Raw genomic sequence first — 22934 nt, 5'->3', positions numbered from 1 at the left:
GAGCCAAATTCCTCCCCCCTCCCCCCACTCACCCCACCAGCTCCCGGTGCTGCTGGAACGCAGCCGGGTGAGTGAGTGATCGAGGGATGGAGGGTGGGCTCGCTCTCTTGCATGGCCCAGCATGGCGAGGGAGCAAAGGCACGGGCGGGTGGGTGAAGGAGGAGGGCCCCAAAAGTCCTCCTCACTCACCCGCTCGCTGGCTGGCTCCTCTGCCTTGCTGGGCGCTGGTGCTGCCAGCCACAGCATGGCAAGGGAGCTGAGGCATGGGCGGGTAGGTGAAGGAGGAGGGCCCCAAAGTTCCTCCTCACTCACCCGCTCGCTGGCTGACTAGGTGCCCCGTGCGTGTTGCTAGGTAGATAGCAAGCTACCTAGCAACATGCACGGGGCACCTCCCTAGGGGCAAGCGCCCTTGCGTGTTGCTAGGTAGCTTGCTATCTATCTAGCAACATGCATGGAGCACTTAGCCAGCCAGCCAGCGGGCCCAAATGCCCACCAAAGGGAGAATTTTCCTCTCCCTTTGGCGGGCGCTTGGATCCAGGAAAGCAGGAAGCGGCAGGGAAACTTTTCCTTTCAGCGGGCACCTGGGCATGGTAGTTTGAGTTATCCGGGTAAACAGAGATGAGGTCCGCCCGTTTAACTCGAATTGCAGAGGTTCTACTGTATTGTTATTATCATTATTATAATTATTATTATAATTATTATTATTTTAATATTAGTATATTACATTATTGTGTCAGCTCACCCCAGCCACTCGAGAATGAAAACACGAGACCGATGCGTAAACAAGGTGAACGTTTACTGAAGGATAACTGATGCACAAGAAGCCAAGAGTACTGGGTGATGCCCTCGGCCCCCTTTATATACCCTCCTCCCACATTCAAACATGCAATTCCCGCTCGGTGGAAAACCCGCGCATAGTGCCCGCCAAACCCCCCCTTTGTCCGTTGGTGTCTCAAGGCCGGCTCCGGCCTGCTTATCAGTCCAGGAATGTGCGGGAATGTCAGGGGCCTGATTCTTGGCGCCAATGTGAAGGCCCAGGAAACATGGATCCTGACATGGTGTCCTCCTCCTCTTCTTCCTCCTCCTCCTGGAAAGAAACAACCAATACATCTACGTTTCTCCATTGTCCAATGTACCCCTGTATTTCTTGAGCAAACTACAATGGAATACCGGATGTACCTTCCCTAGATCCTTTGGTAGTTTCAGTTGGTATGTGACCTCGTTGATCCTCTTTGAGACTCTGAAGGGGCCTATGTAACGCGGGCTCAACTTTTTTGAGGGGAACCCCAGACTCAGGTTTTTTGTACTCAGCCAAACCAAGTCCTCCTCCTCAAATGTCTCCCCCTCCCTGCACTTTCGGTCAGCAAATAGTTTGTACTTTCGCTGCGTTTCCCTCAGCTACATCCTGCCACCCAGCTCTCATCCTCATTTGCCATTCCCCGCCTTCGAACTCCCCCTCCTCTTTCCATTCAGGCAGCTTTGGGAATGGCGCCACTTCTTGGCCATATACAATCTCAAAGGGGGATCTCCCCGTGGCGGAGTGCATCGCCCCGTTAAAGGCCACCTCTGCGAAAGGCAACAGTTCGGCCCAGTCGTTCTGCCTGCGGTTGGAATATATCCTCAGGAACTGCCCCAATGTCTGCTGTGTGCGTTCGACCCCCCGTTGGTCACAGGGTGGAACGCTGAGCTCAGGCTCCTCTCCGCTCCCAGCATCTGTAAGAACTTCCCCCAAAATCTCGCCGTGAACTAGACCCCCCTATCGCTAATCACCTTCTCGGGGCACCCATGCAGGCGATAAATGTGTTTAATATACAGCTCGGCGAGTTTCTCAGCCGAGGGGAGTTTCTGCAGCGGCACAAAGTGGGCTTGTTTGGAAAACAGGTCCAAAACGGTCCAAATGTATCGACACCCTCGGCTAGGGGGTAGTTCGCCCACAAAATCCATCGCTATGCATTCCCACGGCCTCGTGGGTTCCACTAGTTTGTAACAGCCCTTGTGGTTTCCCTGGGGGTGTTTTGTTTTCCGCACACAGATCACACCTGGCGATGTGTGACTTCCCATCTCCCCTCATCCCCGGCCACCAACATTGCCTTGCTAATAGCTTTATGGTTTTTGTAAGCCCCAGGTGGCCCGCCCCTTTGCTGTCATGATACTGTTTCAACATTTCTGGCCGCAACTTTTCAGGAATGTACAGCTTTTTGTTGATGAACATCAAACCTCCATGCAGTTCCCCCTTCCCCTCATTGGAAATCAACCAGGCGTCCCCCTGATACGCTTGCTTTAATTCCTTCTCCCATGTTCCTCCCTCCGTCTTGACGGCCGTGAGTTTATTTTCTCTTTCTGCTTGTGCTCTGGTTGTTACCGCTAGGCTCCACTGCTTTTCTGAAAACACCCCTCCCTCGGAGTCTTGGGGCCCCACCTCATGCTGAGGCATGCGTGAGAGCGCGTCAGCCAGTACATTATGTTTCCCCTGGAAAAATTTCAATTGGAAGTCGAATCTACTGAAATATTGGGCCCATCTCATTTGTTTGGGGGACAGTTTGCGAGGGGACCTCAGGTATTGTAAGTTTTTATGGTCAGACCACACCTCGAAAGGGATCCCGCTTCCGTCCAAAAAGTGTCTCCAGCATTCCAGCGCTTTCAAGATAGCTAGGGCTTCCCTCTCCCAAATTGGCCAGCGCTTCTCTGCATCATTGAACTTTCGCGACAGGTACCCGCACGGTTTTAGGTTACCCTCCCGGTCCTTTTGCAACAGGACTGCCCCATACGCACAATCCGACGCATCACAATGTACAACAAATTGCTTGGACATATCAGGGTGTTGCAACACCGGTTCCTCTGTAATTTTTTTCTTTAGGGCTTCAAAGGCCTCTTGGCATTCCCTCGTCCACGCCAGCTTGGCTCCCGGAGCCTTTACTCTGGCCGTTTCCCCCCTCCCTTTTGTCTTTAGCAGATCGGTCAGTGGTAGTGTCAGTTGTGCAAAGTCTTTCACAAATGTCCGGTAGAAATTCGCAAACCCAAGGAAGGACTGCAGTTGTTTACGGGTTTTGGGGGCCTCCCACCCTTTTACGTCCTCCACCTTTACGGGATCCATGGCTATCCCTTGGGATGAAATTCTGTACCCCAGGAAGTCTATTTGGTCCTTGTTGAATTCACATTTAGCTATTTTGGCATAGAGTTTTGCTTCTCTTAGCTTTTGGAATACTTCCCTCACCAATTGAACATGCTGCTGTTTATTTTCCCCCGTTATTAATATGTCGTCCAGAAAGACATAGACTCCCCTGTGTAACAACGGGTGGAGTATTTCGTTAATTAGCTGCATAAATCCGCTTCCTGCATTTTTTAAACCAAAAGGGCACACTCAATAATTGAATAATCCATAGGTACAGGAGAAAGCAGTCTTCCACCTGTCTTCTGGCTTGATTCTCAATTTGTGGTATGCCTCGATTAGGTCCAGCTTTGTGAATATTTTCCCCTCTGACAGTTGGGACAATAAATCCTTCATTAGGGGCAACGGGTATTTGTTATCTGTGCTGATTGTGTTAAGATTTCTATAATCAATACATAGCCTAAGCGAATTGTCCTTTTTACGCCTGAATAACACGGGGGCCCCCAGGGGGGAATTTGATGGTTCTATGAAACCCCGTGCCAAGTTTTTGTCAATATACTTCCTCAGTTCTTCTTTTTCCTGCGCAGACATCGGGTAGATTTTGGCCTTGGGGAGTTCTGCCCCTGGCACTAGTTCGATCCCCACTTCTACTCTCCTTTTGGGCGGGAATTTATCGGCTCCCTTTTCGTCGAAAATATCTACAAAGTCACGATATTCCTCGGGCAATTGCCTAGCCAGTTCTTCTAACCTGCCAGACTCTTCCTCCCCCTTGTTGCCTATCTCCTTCTCTATCTTCTTGAAGAGTAGGCTCCTAGCCTCCCAATCAATAAGTGGATTGGCCTGTTCCAACCATGGTATGCCCAATATTGCGTTATAGGTTGCCATTGGAGATATGACAAACGACACCTCTCCTCCCCAGGTTCCTATCTGGCATTTGACCTTCTCTATGCAGTGTTTTGCTACCCCTCCCGAGGCCAGGGACCCATCGAGTTGCGAGAACGCAAGCAGTGTCTCAAGTGCCACCATCTCGCATCCCAATTCCCCTGCTAGCTCGGGTGTAACGATGTTCCTTGAGCACCCGCAGTCAATAAAGGCTTTGCATGTGGAGTGTTTGTCCTTCCCCTCTATTCTAACTGGCACAACCAGCATTTTTTTGTCATGACTTACTAGCTCATTAGGTCGGCTTCCTCCCGGCGTTTCTTCCTCTGCCCGCTTTCCGGCCACAGCCTTGGGCTTGGGCTTGTTGCCCTCTTCCCCTTTTTGCTGCCAACATTCGGCGGCCCGGTGCACTACACGCCCGCACACAAAACATCCGCTCCGTGCTTTGTTGTTATTTCCTCTCCCCTCGGCTTCCTTCCCGGTAGGGGATCTCTCCGGTCTCCTGGTCCCTCCGCTCGGCTGGGATTGCTGTCATTGTGGTCCTCCGCCTCCTCGTTGTCTCCTCACTTGAGCCAGCGTTCTCTCGACTGGTTTCAGACATAAAAGTCTGTCCGTTGTCCTCCATGAAGCCTCTGACGGTGGTCAGGAAGAAGTCCAGCTCGGAGGGTTCCCCCCCGTACTCGATTCTCAACTCCTCCCTTCTTTGCTGAGGGAGTGGGGCAGGCAGTCCCCACAGCCCGGCGCGTTGCATGTCCCCTAGGGCTCGGTGATGATGCCCTGCCGCTTCCCCTCGATGACCAGCACCGCGCCCGGCGTGCGCCGGAGGCGCCGGGGGGGGGGGAATCCAACAGCTCTCTCTGGGGTCTTCCTTTGTCCTCGCCGCCGCCGTCGTCACCCTCCTCCGTCCCCGTGAGCCCTGCTTGGGCTTTGGCGCGGGCCCCCATGTCTCTCTGGGTCCCCTGGGCCCATTCCTCGCCCGTCGTCTGCTTGCACTCGGCCCGGGCCGTTCCCTCCCAGCTTGCCGTGAGGAGAGGGGCGAGGCACTCCATTGCTTTTGACATGACATCCAGCGTGGTTTCAAGGGCGCCCATTCTCTCCTCCAGGAACTCTAGCCTCTGTGGGGAAACGAAGCTCAAATCGCTTCTGGGCTCCGTGTCGCCCCTCTGCGCCCTCTCTCGCCTGCGGGTGACCCCGTTAGGGTTCGCATACGCGGTAGAGGCTGCCACAGCAGTAAACCCCTCGAACTGTTCGGAGAGGGACATGCCCCCCTCTGCTCCGATTAAAGTATCTTCCTCTTCGTCCATTTCCACGCATCACTGTAACACAGGATGGCACCGGTACTCTTGGCTTGACTGTCAGCTCACCCCAGCCGCTCGAGAATGAAAACACGAGACCGGTGCGTAAACAAGGTGAACGTTTACTGAAGGATAACTGATGTACAAGAAGCCAAGAGTACTGGGTGATGCCCTCGGCCCCCTTTATATACCCTCCTCCCACATTCAAACATGCAATTCCCGCTCGGTGGAAAACCCGCGCATAGTGCCCGCCAAAACCCCCCTTTGTCCGTTGGTGTCTCAAGGCCGGCTCCGGCCTGCTTATCAGTCCAGGAATGTACGGGAATGTCAGGGGCCTGATTCTTGGTGCCAATGTGAAGGCCCAGGAAACATGGATCCTGACATTATTGTATTCTTATTATTACTATATTATTCTATTATATTACAGTAGGACTATTAGTTGGACCTGGGGGCACCCCAGAGGCCATCTAGTCTACCTATTATTATTATTATTATTATTGACATAATAATAATAATAATAATAATAATAATAATTTACATTATTATGATGTCTGTATTAATCTTATTATTTTACATTATTATTGTTGTTATTATTATTATGACCGTATTAATATTATTTTACATTATTATCATTATTATATTTCATTACAATATTATTCGTATTTTTATATGACATTATTGTCATATTACATTATGGCAGGACTACAAGTTGGACCCGGGAGCATCCCAGAGGCCATCTAGTCTACCTATTATTATTATTATTATTATTATTATTATTATTATTATTATTATTATTGACATAATAATAATAATAATGTAAAATAATATTTTTATTTTACATTATTATTATTATTATTATTATTATTATGACTGCATTAATCTAATTATTTTACATTATTATTATTATTATTATTATTATTTTGCATTACCTTAATAATTGTATTATTATATGACATTATTATTATTATTATTATTATTATTATTATATTACATTACGATAGGACTATTAGTTGGACCCGGGGGCACCCCATAGACTTATCTAGTCTATGTGTTGTTGTTGTTGTTGTTGTTCTTATTAAGATGATAACAATAATAATAATGTAAACTAATATTATTATTTTACATTATTATTATTATTATTATTATTATTATTATGGACATAATAATATAAATCATATTATTATTTTACATTATTATTATTATGACTATATTAATCTTATTATTTTACATTGTTATTATTATTATATCACATTACATTATTATTTGTATTATTATATGACATTATTATAATTATTATATTCCTTTTTTTCCCACTAGGCAGCACAGCCTTGCATCTCGCCACCATTGCCTGCCAACCTCAATGCGTCAAAGTCCTGCTGCAGGTAAATAATAATATATCTTTGCTTCCTTTTGCTAGATGTGGGGTTTCCTTACTGAGTGTGGGATCCAGGCCTTTGAATCTCATAATTTCCCACAAATATATTTATATAGAAATATATTTTGCAGCATGGAGCGAACAAAGTCTGCGTTGATGGGAATAACCGAATGCACCTCCATTGGGCAGGTGAGCTTGGAAACCCATTGAGATAGTAAAAATGATACAATAATAATAATAATAATAATAATAATAATAATAATAATAATAATAGAGAGAGTGTCCTCTAATGGTCAAGGAGAACATTGTTATGATAATGCATATAATAATAATAATGTATTAATAATAAAATAATACTTATAATATAATAGAATACAATAATAGTAAATAATAATAAAATAGTGATGACAGCAGCAACAACAACAACAATGCCCAGTAGTGCTCAAGAGGGAGATGGTTATTATTATTATTGTTTATTATTATTACTGAAAGAAGTGTTATTGCTGTTTGTTGCTGTTGTAATATTGATATTATTATTATTATTATTATTATTATTATTATTATTATTATCAATATTATTATCAATAATAATAATAATGCCCCCTAATGGTCAAGTGTGAGATGGTTAGATACATTTATGATATTATTATATTATTATTACTGTTGTTTTTGTAATAATAATAGTAATCGTGCCCCTAGTGGTCAAGTCTGAGATGGTTAGATACATTTATGATGATTATTATATTATTATTACTGTTGCTTGTTGTAATAATAATAATAATAATAATAGTGCCCCCTAATGGTCAAGGGTGAGATGGTTAGATACATTTATGATGATTCTTATATTTTTATTACTGTTGTTTGTTGTTGTTTGTTGTTATTTTTAATGTTTTCTCCTGCTTCTTACAGCCTTTTCTGGATGCGCCTCCAGCATCTTGCTCCTTTGCGACCAAGAAGCCTTCCTCGATGTCATGGATAATGTATAGATAAAATAGTATTTTCCCATTTTGGGGTCCGCTCCGGGTTTTAGTCTGAACTTTAGGTTGAATATAGTTCCCTATCAATATTTCCAAATCCTAGATGGCCTTTGTATGGTCCCTTCCTGCCACAAGACCCCCTTGTAAAGTTCAGACTAAAAACTGGCCAAATATTTAATTGATGCTTAATTATTTAATAATTATTATTAATTATTTGTGACTGCAGAACGGACAGACGCCTTTAATGATCGCTGCGCAAGGAAACCAGGCTTCCATTTGCTCCCATTTGCTCCAAAGAGGTGCAAAGGCCAACCTCATTGAAAAAGAAGGGAAGTGAGTCTCTGTTATTATTATTGTTGTTGTTATTAGTGTTATTATTATTAGTGTTATTATTGTATTTATCTAACAGTATCTCCCTTCACCATTATTAATATTATTAATAAACCAATAATAATACCCAGTTTTAATGATAATAATAGGTTTGAAATTGAAGTTTCCTTAAAGTCTGTCCATTCCTGGATTTAGTCCAAACTTTAATGGGACTTATTTTATTTATTTGGACATTTTAATTAAAGTATTATTTATAAATATTTATATTAACTAATTTATTTATATGAACTAATATATTATTATTATTATCATTTATATTGATTATTATTTATATAAACTATTAACTACTTATATTATATATATACATATATTATTGTATTTACCTAACAATACCCCCCTTCACCATTAATATTATTATAAATAAACCAATAATAATACTCAGTTTTAATAATAAGTTTGAAATTGAAGTTTCCTTAAAGTGCATCCATTCCTAGCTTTAGTCTGAACTTTAATGAAACTTATTTAATTTGGACATTTTAATTAAAATATTATTTATAAGTATTTAATATTAACTATAATAATAATGATAATAAATAATAATAATAATAATATTTTTATACCCCGCCACCATCTACCCAGAGGGACTTGGGGAGGCTTACAGATATAAAACAAGCATACAATGGTATCAGATAGAAAAAAGCACACAAATAAAATTTAAAGTCATAAAACAAAATCACAATAATTGTAAGACACATGTTAAAACACAGCAATAAAATCATAAAATGAACTGGGAAAAGTGCACTGAGTGTAACTTGAAAACATGAAGGAAGTTAAGGTGCTATAAGATCATGGGGAGAGCCTTAAACTGGGGTGAACCCTGTGGCTATGTCAAAGAGTTAACCAACAGGTAAAACTGGTCAGAAGTAACCGCTAGCATAAGGGTTTAACGTATTTATATTAACTAATAGGGGCCCTGGTGGCACAGTGCGTTAAAGCGCTGAGCTGCTGAACTTGCGGACCAAAAGGTGCCAGGTTCAAATCCTGGGAGCAGAATGAGTGCCCGCTGTTAGCTCCAGCTCCTGCCAACCTAGCAGTTTGAAAACATGCAAATGTAAGTAGATCAATAGGTACCGCTCCGGCGGGAAGGTAATGGTGCTCCATGCAGTCATGCTGGCTACATGACCTTGGAGGTGTCTACAGACAACGCCGGCTCTTCGGCTTAAAAATGGAGATGAGCACCAACCCCCAGAGTCGGTCACGACTGGACTTAATGTCAGGGGAAAACCTTTACCTTTACTTATATTAACTAATATATTAATATAATTATTATCATTTACATTGACTATTATTTATATGAACTATTAGCTATTTATATTATATATATTTTATATTGTTTCATAAATATATTATTTGCACTTACTTATATTAATGAATAACTATTTATATTATTTATGTCAAGACACAGAGGCCTTAAAGAGCCATACACACCATTTAATCCAACAAAAGGTTTATTGTAAAACAATAATATGCTCAGAGACACTTAGCTTCAGTGTTTCTGGCCAAAACTCAGACTTTGCCTAAACTGGGCTCCAAAAAGCAAACGGAAAATAACCTGGATTAAACAGAAAGAAAACCCGGATTAAAACACAGTCAAAGTAAACAGCAAGCAAACAGCGCTGTAACAAAAGAGTTCCAACAGACAGCGCTGCACCCAAAGAGTTAAATGCAAAGAGGAGTTGTCAAAACCAGCCAAAGTCCCAGAGTCACCGTAGAAGAAGTCCAAACAAACGTCATTTCCAAGGTGGACAAAAGAGCCGTTGTCAAATCAGTCCAAGAGTCCAGGAAGGGAGAAAGCCACACTCACGATAAGCCAGTCCAAATTGAAGACCCAAAGGAACCACAAACACCAAGCTGCAGGACCCGAACCCAAAACTCAACAGGAGGACAGGCAGTGACAAATACACACAATACTGACACTTTGCCTTCTGCAAAAGTTACCCATTTCAAAGCCTACTTTTAACTTACACACTATCATCCGATGATGAGCCGACCTCCACCCCATTATCATCTCTTGCAGCTGTCTTCGTCTTAACACATGAACCCCTGTTTCCATCTCTTCAGTTCCTCCATCTCATGTCAAGACTTAGGTTTCCCCATGACTCGGAAATACAGTAATTGAACTTGAGACCCTGTGGCCACTCACTGGGCCCATCCTTGACCGGTTTGCCCCGCTGGATGCGGAGGCTGTCGATAGGATTATGACTGCAACTAGGCCGACCACCTGCTCCCTTGATCTGTGTCCCTCCTGGCTAGTAAAATCTTGCCTGGAGGGATTACATGAACCTCTGTTGAATATAATAAATAGCTCCCTTGAGCAAGGAGTTTTTCCAGAGGGTTTAAAAGAGGCAATGGTATCTCTGCTGCTGAAGAAACCAGACTTAGATCGTTCGGTTCCCTCTAGCTACCGCCCAGTCTCGAACCTTCAGTTTCTGGGCAAGATGGTTGAGAGGGCAGCAGCGGAACAGTTGCAGCAGTTCCTTAATGACACAGCTGGATTTGATCCCTTCCAGTCCGGCTTCCGTAGGGGGCACGGGATGGAGACTGTGCTAGTTGCCATCACAGATCAGCTTCACTGCCAAAGGGATCAAGGTGGATCAGTGCTGCTCGTGTTATTGGATCTCACAGCAGCATTTGATACGGTCGATCACAATCTATCGATCCACCGCCTAGCCATGATGGGGGTTAGGGGGATACCCCTTAAATGGGTATTCTCCTTCCTCCAGAATCGGGGACAGTGGGTGGTGAGGGGAGGGATGGTTTCCGAGTGGTCTCTGCTAACTTGTGGGGTCCCACAGGGAGCTATTCTTTCTCCTCTATTATTAAACATCTATATGTGACCGCTTGCCCGACTGGTTCGGAACTTTGGGCTTGAGTGCCACCAGTACGCTGATGACATTCAGCTCATTCTGGGGATGGAGGGCTGGCCGGACTCCGTACCCGATAGTTTCCATCAGTGCCTTGAGGCTGGCCAGCAGTTTGAGGGTGAATCCAATGAAGACAGAGATCCTCTGGCTGGGCCGTCCGGGTGGGAGGGAGATCCAGCTGCTTACCCTGGATGGCGAGACACTACGTCCGTCATCTTCTGTAAAAAGTCTTGTTGTCTTATTGGACCCTCTGCTCAAAATGGAGGCCCAGGTCTCTGCTGTGAGCAGATCTGTGTTTTTCCATCTACGTCAGGCTAGGCGACTGGCTCCCTAGCTATCTAGGAACGACCTGGCTACGGTGATCCAGGCGACGGTCATCTTGAGGCTCTGTAACGCCCTCTACATTGGCCTTCCTTTGCCAGTGATCTGGAAACTGAAGCTAGTGAAAAATGTGGTGGCTCGTCTTCTCGCCTGGGTGCCAGCGAGGTGGTGTATCACCCCAATTCTACAACAGCTGCACTGGCTACCGATTGAGTACCCGATTACTTTCAAGGTACTGGTACTAACCTTTAAGGCCTTACATGGTTTGGGGCCGGCATACCTGAGGGCCGGCTTATGCCCTACCAACCCCAGAGATTACTTCGGTCCGAAGACCGAAATTTGCTTGAAGTCCCTAACATACGGACTTATCATTTGTCTTCTACTAGGCAGAGAGCCTTCGCGATTGTAGCCCCTTAATTATGGAATGCCTTGCCAGTTGAAACTCGAACTATCCGAGACCTACTTGCCTTCCGGAAAGCCTGCAAAGCCTTTCTCTTCCAACAAGCTTTCGATGGGTGAAAAACTTGGGGCTATGTCTGTTCTTATTGTTATTTTAAAGCTAATTGTATTGTTTTAATCTATTTCTGTAAACCGCTCCAAGCCAAATTAGGAGGAGCGGTATACAAGTCTAATAAATAAATAAATAAATAATGACTCGGATGTCTCTCCCGTTTGCCAATCCTCATGTCCCGAAAATCCCACAAACATATCACTAGAGGTTGGCTCTGCACATACATCTCTTACCTCTTGTATCTTAGTCCAATCCATTGTATCCTCCCCATCCTCGTTACTGCCAGACCCAGCATTCCCAGAGAAACCCATAAATGATTCATCATCTGTGGGAGCAGTAAGTATATCCTGAATCTTCTTCCTTTCCTATTCTTAATCTGATTCCTGCCCCCGAGTAATCCTCTTAGTACCTCTATTCTCATCCACCACACGTCCCTCCTCACTTATTGACTCCTCATCACTAGAAAAACCTTTGCATGTGTTTTCATCAGAAGGTGACATAAGTATATCCTAGAGCCTTTTCCTTTGTTGTTCTTCATCTGACTCCTGCTCGCAAGTAACCCTTTTCCCCCTTCTGGTACTCAAAACTACTGCTTGCAACATTACTCGCAGGCTCTACTACAATTTATTTGTATTTATATTATTTAATTAAGTTCGGACTAAAACTCAGAACAGACCTGGCATGCCACCGAATAGAGCCATATTAATTATTATTAATAATGACATAAATAATAGCTCAAAATCCTCTATCCGTTCCTGAATTAAGTCCGAACTTTTGAAAATCAATTGGATTGTAAAGTTTGGACTAAAACTCAGAACAGACCTGGCACCCCAGAGGCCATCTAGTCTACCTATTTATTATTATTATTATTATTATTATTATTATTATTATTATTATTAAGGACATAATAATAATAATAATAATAATAATAATAATAATAATAATAATAAGGTAAAATAATATAATTTTACATTATTATTACTGTATTAATATTATTTTAAATTATTATATTGCATTACATTATTATTTGTATTATTATATGACATTATTATTATTGACACAACGACATAGTCTGACACAGCAAACAAGATAGATATGCTGGATTTCGTATCACAAAACCACAAGTTGAACACTTCCTAGGTGTCTAGGACTGTGTGATGTATTTTCGGATGATGCGCGCAGATCCCAGTAGGGTGGCATTTTGCAGTTGGCAGATCGTAATTTTGTCAATGATATGACATTATTATTATTATTATTATTATATTACATTATGGTTAGACGTGGGGACACCCCAGAGGCCATCTAGTCTACCTATTATTATTATTATTATTATTATTATTATTATTATTATTATTATTAAGGACATAATAATAATAATAATAATAATAATAATAATAATAATAATAATGTAAAATCACATTATTATTATTATTATTATTATTATTATTATTATTATTATTATTACCATATTAATATTATTTTACATTATTATTATTATTCTGTCAAGATCAGATGCCAGCCAATGGATGAAAATACAATTTATTGTATAAACAACTCAAAAAAGCTCTTAAAACAAACACAGGAGCTTGCGACACTTAAACTTCAGTGTGAAAAAAACATTTAAACTGAAAAAACTCCAAAAAAAATCAAACTGGAAAATAATCCAGATTATCCAGAAATATAATCCGGATTAAAACAAAACTGCTTAGATTCAGCTCAAAATTGCAGGACAAAATGGAGAAGGCAAAACAAACTACGGGCCCGAGTTCCCAAGGAACCAAAATAAACAGAATTCCAACTAGGTACAAAACAGAGTTCAAAGATTCAAAACAAACAGCGTCCCAAACTGGGCTGAACTTTGCCACCGGAAGCATCACAAACAACCTGGTGCCAAAAACAAGTAACAAAGAGCAAAGAGTTACTGCAGGGTCAGAAGCCAAGCCAAGGACCCGTGACAGAGCGTAACTGCAGAACCAGGAGTCAAGCAGGAATTGGGAGCAGAGCGTTACTTCAGGGTCAGGAACAAAGCCAGTGGTCGGTAACAGAGAATAGTTACAGGATTGAGAACGAAGCCAAGCCAGAATAGGGAGCGAAGAATAATGCCAAAACGATGTCCAGTCCAAGGTCCAAGATGAGGTTGTCACAGCAAAGTCCTCATCAATGGGTTGACACAAGTAGCCAAAACGACGGAGGCGAACTAATGCAGACAGTAATCACAATGCAGTCTAAAGAAAACCTACACAGTTCCAACCCCCATCGTACAAGTAACCCAGAATAAACTTACATCGGTTGCACAGTCTCAAGCCAGTCTTCAGGAACACTAAACCCAATGGCGCCCAACAACCACCTTGCCACAGGCAAGGGCCCAATGGCCAAATGCCCACAATTTATTTACAATTCGTCTTCAGAACTTGATCTGGGCACTGCCCTTCCCACAGGTTGTTCCCATTCCTCATCTGAGCTGAAACCACCCTGCCGACGCCCAGACCTGTGGAACTATCCCCACTCCTCCAATGTGACCACCTTGGGTCCGATCCTGAAGGACCCCACGTTTCCTCAGCGTCCCCATCATCAGTGAGCCCAGTCTCCCCATCACAATCCTCTGGAGCGCGTGTCCACTCCATGCCATCCTCTTCAGCCTGTGCCACATGCCCAACATCCATTTCAAACCCCTCATCCCCTTCAAAACCCTCAAATGAATCCTCATCTGTTGATTCCTCAAATATCTCTTTAAGCCTCTTTCTCTGTAACTCTTCAAATGAGTCTTGCTCCCGAGGAGTCTTTCTTCTCTTCCTGCTACTATCAGTAGTATCATTGACCCCAGAAGGCTCATTCACAACATATTCTATTACATTACGGTAGGACTATTAGTTGGACCTGGGGGCACCTATATAGTATACTTATACTTATTATTATTATTATTATTATTATTATTATTATTATTATTATTGACACAACGATGTTGTATGACACAGCAAACAAGATAGACATGCTGGATTTCGTTTCACAAAACCACAAGTCGAACACTTCCCAAGTGTCTAGGACTGTGTGATGTATTTTCGGATGATGCGTGCAGATCCCAGCAGGGTGGCCTTTTGCAGTTGGCAGATCGTAATTTTGTCAATGTCTATTGTTTCCAAATGCCGGCTGAGATCTTTTGGCACGGCACCCAATGTGCCCATCACCACCGGGACCACCTGCACTGGTTTCTGCCAGAGTCTTTGAAGTTCAATCTTGAGGTCCTGATAGCGGCTGAGTTTTTCCTGTTGTTTTTCATCAATGCGACTGTCACCTGGGATGGCGACATCAATTATCCAAACCTTGTTCTTTTCCACAACTGTGATATCTGGTGTGTTGTGTTCCAGAACTTTGTCAGTCTGGATTCGGAAGTCCCACAGTATCTTTGCGTGTTCATTTTCCACGACCTTTGCTGGTTTGTGATCCCACCAGTTCTTTGCTGCTGGGAGGTGGTGCTTGAGGCATAAGTTCCAATGGATCATTTGGGCCACACAGTTGTGCCTCTGTTTGTAGTCTGTCTGTGCAATTTTCTTACAGCAGCTGAGGAGATGATCAATGGTTTCGTCAGCTTCCTTGCACAGTCTGCATTTTGGGTCATCAGCTGATTTTTCGATCTTGGCCTTAATTGCATTTGTTCTGATGGCTTGCTCCTGGGCTGCAAGGATCAGGCCTTCTGTCTCCTTCTTCAATGTCCCATTTGTGAGCCAGAGCCAGGTCTTCTCCTTGTCAGCTTTTCCTTCAATTTTGTCAAGGAACTTTCCATGCAATGTTTTGTTGTGCCAGCTGTCAGCTCTAGTTTGTAGTGTGGCTTTCTTGTACTGGTTTTTTGTCTGCTGTGCTTTGAGGAGTTTCTGATTTTTGACTTCAATCAAAGCAGGTTCTTCACTTTGCTTGACATATTCTGCCAGGGCATGTTCTTCTTCTTTGACTGCTTGTTTGACTTGTAAGAGTCCTCTGCCCCCTGATCTTCTAGGCAGATATAGCCGGTCAACATCACTGCGAGGGTGCAGTGAGTGATGAATGGTCATGAGTTTTCTTGTTTTTCTGTCCAAATTGTCCAGTTCCATCTGTGTCCAGTTTATAATGCCAGCAGTATATCTTATGACAGGCATGGCCCAGGTGTTTATGGCCTTGATGGTGTTGCCTCCATTGAGCTTGCTTTTGAGAATTTTTCTGACCCTTTGTGCGTATTCTTTACTGACCACAGTCTTCACATGTTCATGCTTGATGTTGTCCAGCTGTAATATGCCCAGATATTTATAGGCCTCTGGCTGGTGACACTTTATTGTTTGGCCATTAGGCATATTTATGCCCTCACTTTCAATGATTTTCCCCTTCTTCAATGCCACTGTCGAACATTTGTCCAAACCAAACTCCATGTTGATATCAGTGCTAAAAATTCGGACAGTGTTAGTCAGAGACTGGATTTCAGTTTTCGTTTTTCCATACAGCTTCAGGTCATCCATGTACATCAGATGCGAAATTTTGTGAGAATTCTTAGATGTTTGGTAGCCGAGATTTGTTATTTGTAAGATTGTTGACAGAGGGATCATGGCAATAATGAAAAGCAGAGGGGACAATGAGTCTCCCTGGAAAATTCCTCTCCTGATGTTGACAAGTCCATAGCTTTCATTTCCAACAAACAGTTCAGTTTTCCAGTGCTCCATCATGTTTTCAATGAAGGTGCCAACTGTTTTACAAATCCCGATGGCGTCCAGGCACTTGATGATCCAGCTGTGTGGGAGTGAGTCAAAGGCCTTTTTGTAGTCAATCCACGTCATGTGAAGATTAGCTTTTCGGCTTTTACAGTTCTCCAGAATCATTTTGTCAATCAATAACTGGTCTTTTGTGCCCCTGCTTTTCCGTTTGTTGCCTTTCTGTTCATCTGGCAAGATGTTTTTTTCTTCAAGATAGTCTTGAATTCTGTCAGCTATGATGCCAGTCAGTAGTTTAAACATAGTGGGCAGACACGTTATTGGCCTGTAGTTTCCTGGTGCTGCTCCTTTTGCTGGATCCTTTTGTATCAGGTAAGTTCTTCCAGTTGTTAGCCATTCACTGATACTTCCTTTCTGCAGCATCTCATTGAATTGTTGGGCCATTTTTCCATGTAAACTAATCAGATGTTTGAGCCAAAATCCATGAAGTTGATCACTACCAGGCGATGTCCAGTTCTTGACTTTTTGCACTCGTTTGCTGATCATTTCAGTTGTTATTTCCATCTGTTCCATTTTGTTCTGTGAGAATTTTCCTTCAAACTCCTTTATCCACCCAGCGTTTTTGTTGTAGTTCTTATTATTTTCCCAAAGCTCTTTCCAGAACTTTGTTGTTGCAGTTTTCTCTGGCTTTATGGTTACTGTGTCTGTTGTTTGGTTCAGACTCTGGTAGAACCGTCTTTGGTCTGATTGAAACAGTTGATTTTGTCTGTACTGGATGATTCTGGCTTCATATCTTTCAATTTTTCTGGCTGTTGCTGTAATTTGTTCTTTCACAATTTCCAAAGCTTCTTCAATTTTTCTAGTGTTCAGCCAGTACTTTCGGATCAGGTATTGCTTGATTTTGTCATTCTTCAGTTTCCTCTCTTTCATATTTTTCAGGTTACTTGCATCTGATCTAAGTTTCTTGATTTTCAACTCTAGCCTGACCTTCCACTTTGGTTTTCCAGTCGATTTTCTTTGGGGCTGCCTTGGTTGTAGGAGCCCAAGCTCTTCTGTTATTATCACTGCTGCACTGTAGGCATACTGGTTTGTTTGTTCAATTGATGTTATTTGGACAGTGGAGAGTGCTGCATTCACATCTTTCATGAGAGGCGCCAGGTGTCTCTTGGGCACTGTTTTTAGAGTTGGGAGCCGCTGTCTTATTGCATTTGCTGCAGCATGAGCCATGATCTTATTCTTGAGCTCTTGTTGTCTTGCTGTCAAGGTTCCTGGTGGTTCAACAGGTGTTTCAAGTGCTGGTTCATCAAATTCTTGCAAAAGCTCCACACTTTCTTCTGGTTCAATCTGTTCCACCATTCCAAGTGTTGCTGGAGTCTCTGCTGCTGTCTGTGCTGTGGTCTGATGGTAATTTGCTTTGCAGATTTTCTGGATTTCTTCGAGTTCAACTTCACTGAACACTTTGTTTCTGATTATGAATCTTCGTTGGTCAGCCAGTCGGGGTTCTGTTATCTGTGAGTCAGGGTACTCTTGTTTCCATAGCTGATGCATCCTTTTTTGGTAGCCGCGCTTTTCAGGTTCAGAGTTGTAATAGCATTTCATGACTGTGCGGTTTTCTGGCATTGTATATTTCTGCCGCTTCTGTGACTGTTCATTTGGGTTTTGATGATTCCGTAGCCCACTTGTCGATGGATGTCCAGAATCAGCAGCATCCACCGCGGTCCTTTTTATCCTGGGCGACGACCGAGCCAGTATAGACTTCGTTTTGGTTTGATTCTCCATATGCTAATGGGTTAGGTGCACTTGGTTGCATTCCTCCGCTGAGGCCTCTCTGGCTTGGTTGGACCTGCCGGTAGTTACACTACCGCCAGCACAGCCCTCAGCATCCTCGGAATGGCTAAGCCCCCCCACCACGTCAAGGTGGCACCTGCGGGGGGGATTATTATTATTATTATTATTATTGGCATAAGTATGATTTCTCTCCATTCAAAGACCATATGCTCTTATGGATGCAGCCTAGCATCGCACTGGGCTTGTTAGCTGCAGCATCACTTCCTTCTGTCATTCTTTCACCAAGTACAGCCCTGATCCTGGCTTGTCAACAAGGCCACTTGGAAGTGGCGGAGCTCCTCCTGCAAAACGGGGCCGATGTCTCCATCGCAGACAAAACGGGACTTGACGCCCTCCACTATTCTGCGCAGAACAAGAACAAAAATCTGCAGCGCTTGGTCCAGAACGCTCTTCAGCAGCAGAAGAAAAAAGGTGAACGACATGGCATGGGAGAAAAGCTACGGGAGTTTTAGTTTTGCAAGGTCTTCATCGTTCAAATGTATTTTCTCTCTCTTTCCGCAGATCTTTCCTCCGAGACCGTCTCCCAGGTAAGAAGGAATTAATATTAATATATAATATAATATATTATATTACAATAATATAATATATAATATATAATGTTAATATAATAGAAGGGGATCTATACCAGGGGTTCCCAAACTAAGGCCCGTGGGCTGGATGCAGCCCTTCAAGGCCATTTAACTGGCCCCTGTCCTAAACTTTAGACCTACTTGGTCTTTGGAGGTCTCTTTGCTTACCTATGGTCTTATGAGATCATTTAGATGGTCTTTGAAGGTCTCTTTGCTTAGCTACAGCCTTATGAGACCATCTAGATGGCTTTTGGAGGTCACTTTCCTTACCTATGGTCATATGAGACCATCTAGATGGCCTTTGAGGGTCCCTTATCTATGATCTTCTGATGGCCTTATGCGATCATCTAGATGGTCTTTGAGGTCTCTTTCCTTATCTATGGTCTTCTGATAGCCTTATGAGATAATCTAGATGGCCTTTGAGGGTCCCTTTCCTTACCAACGTTCTCATGAGACCATCTAGATGGTCTTTGGAGGTCTCTTTGCTTACCTGTGGTCTTGAGATTTTCTAGATCAGGGGTCCCCAAACTAAGGCCCATGGGCTGGATGCAGCCCTCCAAGGTCATTGACCTGGCCTCTGTCCTAAACTTTAGACTTAGGGTTGACCTAAGTCTGAAATGACTTGAAGGCACACAACAACAACAATCCAAATTTTGGACTATTTCATCATAGTCCGGTCCCCCAACATTCGGTGGGACTGTGAATTGGCCCTCCACTTAAAAAGTTTGAGAACCCCTGCTCTAGACCAACAACTATTGGAGTTAGTAACCTCACATTTTGTGAAACTTAGTTTAACACCTGACTGGCGCTACAGCTAAAATTTGAACAAAACTGGAGAACGTGATGGTGGGAAGGTTAAGACCACTTGGCATGGAATGACCCTAGTAATAGCTTAAAACACACACACAGGGAGATGGAGAGATAGAGAGACAGAAATAAGTAGAGATAGGTAGATAGTAGGGATGAGCAAATTTCTCAGAATCATCAATCGTAAAAAAAAAAATCATATCTTTTTGGGTTCCAAATGGGGTTCTGAGATTGGTTGGCCCTTCAGAAATAATCTTCCAATTCAAAGTGTTGAAGCCCATTTATTTAATGGCCTCAGAAAAACTTCGGATATATGAGAATCCTCAGTGGCAATAGCACTTCTGCCGGGGAAGGGGAAAAGAAGGAAAGAAAAACACTCCCCGGCAACGAGGGCTGCCTCTTGCCAGGGAAGGGAAGGAGACGGAGGGAAAGATGAGCATTTTCCTTCCTGGGTGGTTAGAGCAGGGCTAAGCCTCATAGGAAGAAACAGCGGGCTGTTTTGAGATAGCATGGTGTCTCAAAATGGCCCGCTGGTGTACTGGTTTGAGAGTTGGACTACGATTATGGCTTGATTCCCACTCAGCCATGGAAAACACTGGGTGATCTTGGGCAAGCCACAAACTCTCAGCCACAGAAAACCCAATGAAACAGAAAATAACACTTCCAAACCATTATTTAAAAAATATTTTTTCATAAAAATTTTGAAAATTAGCCAAAACTCTGAGGATAAGTCAAATGTCCTTAGACTTGGTGAGCTAACTGTCAAAGACAGAACGCCACCAAATAGAGTACAACACAGTTTATTGAAGTTACAGAACTAAAAAATGCCCGTAGGAAGCAAAGGACTAGGCAAACACTTGTCTTCAGTGTGAAAAGTAACAGAAACAGCTCCGTTTGAATTAAAACGGTTCGAAAGAATAAACCGGATTAAACAGGAGTTTAATCCGGATTAAATCAAAAGTGCTTACTTCAGCCTGGCAATTTAAACAAACAAAAGTTGGTAGACAGAGGTCAAAATGAACACAAAAAACTGGCAGCAGATTCCTCTCTGCTACTCAAAAGCTACAGATGAGTAACTCAGGCTGTTTACTCCTCCGTGCAACGAGCGAAATCCAGGTCCAGGCACATCAATCAGGGTAACGGCGGTCAGCAGGGTCCCAATCCGGTCCAAGGTCGAAAGCCAAGTGCAGACGTCTAAAGTTCCACAAGTTCCACCGATAGCCACAGAAGGGATAGTCCAAGGTCGTAGTCAGTCAGTCAGTCCAGCGTCAATCCAGAGTAGGTAATTAATGTCCGTCAAAAAGACGACGGAGGTCCAAGCTATCAAGATTAAACACAAGTTGCACAGAAAAACCCCACACAGTTCCTCCCGCCGTCTATGCCCAGTGTCCTTGGTAACTTACGTATCCAGCAACGAATCACACCCGTCTTCAGGAAGTTCCCCAACAAGAGCCCAAGCGTTTGTCCAGATTACCTTGCCCAACGCAATTAGCCATTGATCCTAAACCCCATTTTATCCCAGTTCATAACTCCTCATCGCTGTCAGCTGCTATCCTAATTCCAGGTGCCTCATCATCATCATCCTCATCAGAGCTAAAACACCTTTGACTACGCCCCACAGCATCCCCAGCTGTGGATCCCGCTCCATCCCTCCAGCCCGTCCATGGGTCTGATCCTGCAACCCGCCAATCGCCTCCCATGCTGAGGGACACCCAAATCCTCCCTCACACGAGTCCACTCCATGTCATCCTCCTCTGAGCTAACCATCTCTTCCTCCATTCCCTCGGTAAAACCCTCAAATGAGTCTTCATCTGTTGGTTCTGCAAATAAGTCCCGGAGCCGTTTCCTTTCACGCTCCTCAAAAGAGTCTGACTCTCGAGGAGTCTTACGACCCCGTCTCCTAGTACCGGAGCCAGAAGGCTCAACCATAACACTAACAGTAGTAAATGTGTTCTATCACTGTAGCAAATTTCATTAGGATAGGTCAAGAAATGAGGGAGAGAGAAGCCCCTCAATTTTCCCCATTGACAATGTTTCCCTTCATGCACACCCGCTATTAACAAGGTACATACAAAGACTTGGAACTTTCGGAAAGTTTTGAACTTTTTGCTTCAAAATTTGGAAATGACTTTAGAAACAAAGTGCCAACGCCCCTTACTTTCAAAGCGAGTATTGAACTATTTTTTTCATGGATCACACATGCCTAGTACTTAGAGATAAAAATATTTGTGTTTGTAGATCCCATTGGAGAGCGGGAAACAGACTGAGGTGAGCAGTCTCAGCCTCAACCTCAATGGTCAGAACAACAACAGAGACAACGAAAAAGATGACAGCAAGGAAGAAGACCCAGAGCTGAAAGGGTGGAAGAGCCGGTACCAAGAGATAAAGCTCAAGGTGATCCATCTGGAGTTGGTGCTGGCCCAGAAGGAGAGGGAGTGCGAGGCCCTTTCAGAAAGAAGCAAGACCATGAAGGAACGAGTGTGGGACCAGGTCCAGGAGATCAACGAGCTCCTTCAAGACAGAGACGGCAAGAGCCGCAGATGGAATGAGCTGAGTCAGCAATACAGCCTGGACAACATGGACGAGGACTACTATCTCAACTTCTTGGCCGAACAAGTGAAAGAACTCAAGAGGAGAAAGGAGAGAACAGAGAAGGAGAAAGCAGAGGAGAAAGGGTCTTCTCAGGAGCAAATGAGCCAACTTAGAGAGATCCAATGGCCAGGAGTGGAGACTGTCTCAAAGCTGGACAACGTGGCAAAGAAGCAGGTCTTGGCCGAGGAGCTGGCCACGCTCCCAGATAAATTTGAGGAGGCCAGGGGCGAAGCCAAGCACAGGGCGGAGGCTCTTGAGAGCGTGGCGCAGATAAAGGAAATGGCGGAGCGCAAGGAGGAAGTGGAGTTACTGAGTGGCAAGTCCACGAGGACGGAGAACACCACGAGGATGGAGAACATCGAGAGCCTGGGCAAGAAGGTGGAGGAGGGGATAAAGGAGATGGCGGAGATGGTGGAGAAGGTGAAGGAGCTCTCCAAGGTTGAGCAAGAGAAGGAAGCCAAGGTAGGAGCCCCAAGGGTCATCGAGGGCCATCTAGTCCAGGTCTTCTCTTCTATTCTAGTCTATAGAATTGTTGGAAGGGGCCCCAAGGATCATCTAGTCCAAGTCTTCCATTATCTTCTATTGAGTTGGGCCATCTAATCTAAGTCTTCTATTCTATTGAGTTGAAAGAGACCCCAAGGGTCATCGAGGGTCACCTAGTGTAAGTCTTCTCTTCTTCTATTCTATAGAATGGTTGGAAGGGGCCCCAAGGATAATCTAGTCC

General features: G+C 43.7%; 1 protein-coding gene across 2 annotated transcripts in view; it reads left to right on the top strand.

The window, feature by feature from the left end:
• LOC100558028 (ankyrin repeat domain-containing protein 35) overlaps nucleotides 1-22934 on the top strand; it is a 32405-nt gene that overhangs the window by 5228 nt on the left and 4243 nt on the right. For both annotated transcript variants that reach the window (XM_062982078.1, XM_062982079.1), the window contains 7 exons: nucleotides 6601-6665; nucleotides 6790-6847; nucleotides 7568-7638; nucleotides 7862-7968; nucleotides 18469-18653; nucleotides 18744-18769; nucleotides 21857-22672. In XM_062982078.1, the coding sequence (XP_062838148.1) occupies nucleotides 6601-6665; nucleotides 6790-6847; nucleotides 7568-7638; nucleotides 7862-7968; nucleotides 18469-18653; nucleotides 18744-18769; nucleotides 21857-22672 (1328 nt within the window). The remainder of the gene's footprint in view (nucleotides 1-6600; nucleotides 6666-6789; nucleotides 6848-7567; nucleotides 7639-7861; nucleotides 7969-18468; nucleotides 18654-18743; nucleotides 18770-21856; nucleotides 22673-22934) is intronic.

The sequence above is a fragment of the Anolis carolinensis genome, chromosome 5 (genome assembly GCF_035594765.1).
Source record: "Anolis carolinensis isolate JA03-04 chromosome 5, rAnoCar3.1.pri, whole genome shotgun sequence".
Classification (NCBI taxonomy): Eukaryota; Metazoa; Chordata; class Lepidosauria; order Squamata; family Dactyloidae; genus Anolis; species Anolis carolinensis.
This window is presented reverse-complemented; position numbering and strand designations above follow the sequence as displayed.